The following is a 6,050-nucleotide window of genomic DNA, read 5'->3' on the forward strand; positions in this document are numbered from 1 at the left end:
ATCCAATTGAGTGCAGAGGTTTTTTTTTACTGGTTCGGTTAAGACACGCCCCATAATTCAAGTGCAATGGAGTTGTATCAGACTCACATTCTGCCTAGAATATGAGTATGACGAAGTCAGGCTACATAGGAACAATTTTTAATCATGATTCACCAAAAATTTCATACTAAAAATCATTCTAAATTTACAACAAAATATAGGAACAACTGAAAGCAATCGTACGAAGTAAGAAAAATGGCACTTACTCTGTACAGTCTTATAATTGTGTTAAGAAGAAGATATATATATATATATATATATATATATATATATATATATATATATGACATTTCATCCTAACAAGATTATAATTATATTAAATTATGTTACATTAATTGTATTATACAATTCATATTTATAAAACATTATAAATGTTATATGTTTAATTCATACTGTCCAAATAGTAAACAGAGGTAAAATAACATGCCAGTCAACATGCCGATATCCCTAAATCATTGTAGCTGAATAAAAAGAAGATAGAAATGCTTTGACTTATATGAAGGGAAGTCAGTGTTGTCTATTTGATTTATTCTGCAGGAGTTGACAAAACATCGAGCGCCTCCCACACTTACTGGAACTTCTTGCACTGTTAGCCCGGATTTTATATTTAATTAAACATATAATTACAATATACTTAAAATATTTAAGTTTGATTGCATTACTTATAAAATATAAGTATATTCTACAAATTTGTGGATATAATTTGAATGTTGTAATAAATTTAAGTTAAATGAACTCGAATTATTAAGTTCACATTACTTAATTTTTTTAGGGCAACCAGTTTCCGCAAATTGGTTTCCAAAAAAGGTGCCATCGAACGTTTTTTTTTTACAAGATGTAATATAAGTGTTATGAATGGGAGGCTCAGGCAGGAGATCCAAGTGCAGCGTTTTATTAAGAATGAGAATGGTCGTACAGGCAGGGTCAATCAGGAACAAACAGGAGCAGCAAAGGACAGGCAGGGTCGTAGTCAGGGTACAGGCGGTAGGTCACAAGGCAGGCAGATATCACTCACAGGTCGGTATACAAAGCAAGGATCAGGACAGGCAGCAACGGATCAAAAACAGGAACAGACAAGGTCGAGAACAGACAGGCAAACAGGGAATAAACGCTCAGAAATTGTACACTGGGGAAACAATACTTCGCGGTGAGGTGGTGTGTGTGGAAGTCCTTTATAGTCCAGGTAATGAGCTGCAGCTGGGTGTGGTGATCAGTGATTAGTGTGAAGTGTGTGCAGGTGAGTGACAGAGAGGATGATGGGAGATGTAGTCCAGGAACAGTGACAGGAACAGACGGTGATCATGACATAATGCCCCCCTCCCGGAAGGCGCGTCCTCGCGCCGTAAAAGGAACAGCTAGGGAGGGGGGGTGGGTGCATTGGAGATTTAACGGCAGACGGGGACGGAATCTCCAATGCAGCCCCAGGGACCCAGGCAGCCACGGTGGGTCAGGTGGTTCGGGCAACCGCGGCAGGTCAGGTGGCTCGGGCGGCCACGGTAGATCAGGTGGCTCGGGCAGCCACAGCAGGTCAGGTGGCTCGGGCAACCACGGCAGGTCAGGTGGCTCGGGCAACCACGGCAGGTCAGGTGGCTCGGGCAACCACGGCCGGTCAGGTGGTTTGGGCGGCCACGGCAATGAGTCCATACATGGCCCAAGTGGGCTACAGTCCATGAATGGCCCTAGTGGGCTACAGTCCATAAATGGCCCTAGTGGGCTACAGTCCATAAATGGCCCTGACAGCAGTGGCTGGGCAGGGTTCCCACCCACCAGTTCCCCACCCACCAGTTCCCCACCCCTAGGTCTACTGCCCCCCCCAAAAAGTTCTTGGGGATTTCAGCGGGGCCAGTTGCAGGTTCGTGGGCAAGGAGTTCGGGTGGCACCGGCAGGGCCAGGCGTGTGGGTGAAGCCGGCAGGTCAAGACGCCTGAATGGCTCTGGCAGCGCAAGGAGTTTGAGTGGCGCCAGCAGGACTGGAAGCTCGAGTGGCGCCGGCAGGACTGGAAGCTCGGGTGGCGCCGGCAGGGCGAGGAGCTCGGGTGGCGCCGGCAGGGCGAGAAGCTCGAGTGGCGCCGGCAGGACTGGAAGCTCGGGTGGCGCCGGCAGGGCGAGGAGCACGGGTGGCGCCGGCCGGGCAAGGAGCACGGGTGGCGCCGACCGGGCAAGGAGCACAGGTGGCGCCGGCCGGGCAAGGAGCACAGGTGGCGCCGGCCGGGCAAGGCGCTTGGGCGGAGCAGGAGAGACCACTGGAATGGTCTCCAGGCCCACAGCGGCCTCTTGAAGGGCATCGGTGTCTTGAGGAGAGGAGGACGCCTTCTTCCTCCTCCTCCTTTTTTTCCGAGGGTGAGTCGATGATTCACCGGTTGGAGCGGGTTCAGGAGCAGACTCACTGGCTGAAGCGGGTTCTGGAGCGGACTTAATGGCTGGAACGTCCCCTACCTCCGTGAGCACCGAAGGGGCGGCCATCTTGCCCGTAGGCACTGGCAAAGCAGCCAACCTGTCCATCGCGTCCAGGGCGCTTGAGAGCGTTGCGACAGGCGAGCTTGAGAGCGTTGCGACAGGCGAGCTTGAGAGCGTTGCGACAGGCGAGCTTGAGAGCGTTGCGACAGGCGAGCTTGAGAGCGTTGCGACAGGCGAGCTTGAGAGCGTTGCGACAGGCGAGCTTGAGAGCGTTGCGACAGGCGAGCTTGAGAGCGTTGCGACCGGCGAGCTTGAGAGCGTTGCGACCGGCGAGCTTGAGAGCGTTGCGACCGGCGGGCTTGAGAGCGTTGCGACCGGCGGGCTTGAGCGCGAAGCGGCCGCCGGGCTTGAGCGCTGAATCAATCCATGTTTAACAAATCAGTTAAAACAATCAGCATTTTTAAACAAATCAGATGAATGAATGAATGATTCAATGATTTACTCAAGTCCACATTTAACAAATAGCTAGAAACAATCATGTGATATTTCCCCCCAAGCCAGTTCAGAGCAAACTCCGCCCTGTTGCAGAATCTAAAGATTTCATTGGTCATTTCAATCAAAGTGCTGCACAATGAATCGATAAAAACTAACCCCTAATCCTACGCTACACCCTAAACTTAACCTAAGAATTTGTCTGCAGGGTGGGATTTGTGTTGGTTTTTTTAATGAATCAGCTGAGTGAATGATTCAATGATTCACTCATAAAGACAGTTACTTGCCACCATCTAGGCTACTGGTGTAATGAAGTGAACCCAGTGCATGGACTGATATACTGTTTAGAACTGCAGAATGCTGCATGGAATATTAATTGACACAATACAATGTGCCTGACTTGGCCTTCCATTTTCAGTTTGATCAATGTAAGCAGATTAATAATTGATTAGTAATTGGATTAAAACTCTGAATTAAACACACGCTGAGTAGCTGTAATAATGAATACCTTTTACTATTTCATTTGCTTTTCACCCTCAAATTTTAGGCGGTATACACTAAGTAGTAAGCTAGTATTCCATTCCAAACTTAGCATATGCCTAGTTTACTCTAGGTATAACCACAATTTATTCTGAATTTTGACTTGGATTGCTAATGCCACAATTCAGCTCTTTCAATCAGAGGAACAAAGAAGCATTTCCAGACTTGGATCTTCTCATCACTTGAAGTGTGCACGAAGGTCGTCTGATTGCATGATATTATATATATATATATATATATATATTAGGGGTGTAACGGTACACAAAACTCACGGTTCGGTACGTACCTCGGTTTTGAAGTCACGGTTCGGTACAGTTTTCGGTACAGCAGGTGGAGAGAAAACGTCTCGGGTTACGTCTGTAACCCTGGTTCCCTGAATAAGGGAACGAGACGCTGCGTAGTCGCTTTGGGAACGCCTCTGCGCGTTTTGTCTTGAAGCACTCGTGAAATCGAACCAATAGTGTGACGGGACGTCAGTGCGGGTGACGTCACGGACCAGGAAACTATAAAGCACTCCTGAGAACAAAGAACGCCAGCTTCTGATATGGATGAAGCAGACGCTCACAGGCGTGCAGGGAGTATGGCTAAGCTACGCAGCGTCTCGTTCCCTTATTCAGGGAACCAGGGTTACAGACGTAACCCGAGACGTTCCCTTTCATGGGAACATCGACGCTGCGTAGTCGCTTTGGGAACGCTATCCCAACTAGGCCATAAGACCAAGTGCCTGTCTGTTATCTTACGACGAGAGCACCGAGGACCCTGGAGTGGAGCCCAAATCAAGGTTATACAACCTAATGAAGGTATGCTGAGATGACCACCCAGCCGCATCACATATCTCGTTAATGGGAACCCCCGAGATCAAAGCCTTTGAGGCAGCCATACCCCTAGTAGAGTGTGCCCGGACAGCCAAAGGTGAAGGCTGCCCGTATGACTCATAGGCAAGAGAGATGGCCTCAACCACCCACTTGCTCATTCTTCCTGATCCGGATTAATCAAAGGAGGAGGACAAAAGGCCTGCAGTACAATCGGTCCTGGGACGTTGGTGGGGACCTTGGATTTATAACCAGGTCTAGGATGAAGGAAAGCCCTGAACATACCAGGCGCAAATTCCAAACATGAGGGAGCAACCGAAAGTGCTTGAAGATCTCCAATTCTTTTGAGAGATGAAATTGCCAACAGGTGGACAGCTTTGAGAGGAATCTTCCAGACACCTCCTCTAATGGTTCAAAGGGAGCCTCAGCTAACCCTTCCAACACAATAGCCCAGTCCCAGGCCGGAGTTTTGTACGCACAGAAGGCCTCAGCCTCTGGGTACCACAGAGAAAGCGTATAAATAGGGGGTCTCTTCCACAGAAGAGTCCCCAAACAGAGCATGATAAGTGGAAATAGCCACTATATAAACCTTCAAGGTAGAAGGAGATAAACCATCCAAGTTTTATACTTGGAGAAATTGCAGCACAAGACTGATAGAAGAGTGGAACAGGTCCAGCTGACGTTGTCTACAGCAAGTAGAAACCAACTTCCATTTATTTGTCTGTATAGCTTTCTCGTGGAAGGAGCTCTGGAGTGGAGTATGGTCTCGACAACCTCAGTTGGGAGACCGGATTCTATGAGCCTAGCCCCCTCAGAGGCCAAGCTCAGAGTTTCCACAACTCCAGGCGGGGGTAAATTATCATGCCGCCCGCTTGAGACAAAGTCCTGTCTGATGGGGATCTCCACGGGGGAGCCGTCTAGAAGAGACACTAGGTCTGCAAATCAAACTCGGGTTGGCCTTAATGGGGCTATCAGTATGAGATAGACCCTCTCTAGGCAAACCCTCTCCAGAACTCCTGGGAACAGAGCGATCGGGGAAAAGTGTGTACAGACGTAACCTCGGCCACGTCTGCACCATGGCATCCAACCCCAGAGGGGTGGATTAGTCAGAGAGCACCACAGTGGGCAAAGAGATGTTCTTTCGAAGCAAATAGGTCAACTTCTGCACGACCGAAGTTCTCAAATGAGCTCCACCACCTCAGGGTGGAGACTCCATTCCCCGGGCCTCGGCCCCTGCCTCAACAGGATGTCTGCCCCCACATTTTGATGGCCCCTCGGGTGTGGGAGGAAGTATTTGAGTACTCGAAATACCGCCATCATTTCCAGATGATTTATGTGTCAGGAAAGTAGACGGTCCTCCCAAAGACCCTGAGCAGAGCGACCACTCATGATCTCCCCCCACGCCAGTGAGGGAAGCATCCGTCGTTAGCATTACACGACGACAATGAGCCCCCAACACAGGTCCCTGGGACAGGAACCAAGGCTTCTTCCACATGACTAAGGCACGAAGGCATTGCCGTGTGACCTTAATCATGCGAAAAGGATTTCTTCTCAGAGAAAACCCCTTGGTCCTGAGCCACCACTGTAAGGGTCTCATGTGCAGCAGGCCAAAAGGTATCACGTTGGACGCAGCTGCCGTAAGACCCAACAGTCTCTGAAACTGTTTTGCAGTGTGTGACTGGCCTAATTTCACCCCATTCACGGCCGAGAGAATGGAACGCACCAGAGCAGGAGACAGATGTGCCTGCATCGTGATGGAATCCCAGCCTAC

At 49.3% G+C, this 6,050-nt stretch overlaps 1 protein-coding gene across 1 annotated transcript; it reads right to left on the reverse strand.

Moving 5' to 3' along the window:
* Positions 1-1,745: 1,745 nt before the first annotated feature.
* Positions 1,746-2,540, reverse strand: LOC137004764 (resuscitation-promoting factor RpfA-like). The gene has a single exon (XM_067365380.1). It carries the CDS (start codon positions 2,538-2,540, stop codon positions 1,746-1,748), a length of 795 nt encoding a protein of 264 aa, XP_067221481.1.
* Between the last annotated feature and the right edge of the window lie 3,510 nt (positions 2,541-6,050).

The sequence above is a fragment of the Chanodichthys erythropterus genome, chromosome 3 (genome assembly GCF_024489055.1).
Source record: "Chanodichthys erythropterus isolate Z2021 chromosome 3, ASM2448905v1, whole genome shotgun sequence".
In the NCBI taxonomy this organism is placed as follows: Eukaryota; Metazoa; Chordata; class Actinopteri; order Cypriniformes; family Xenocyprididae; genus Chanodichthys; species Chanodichthys erythropterus.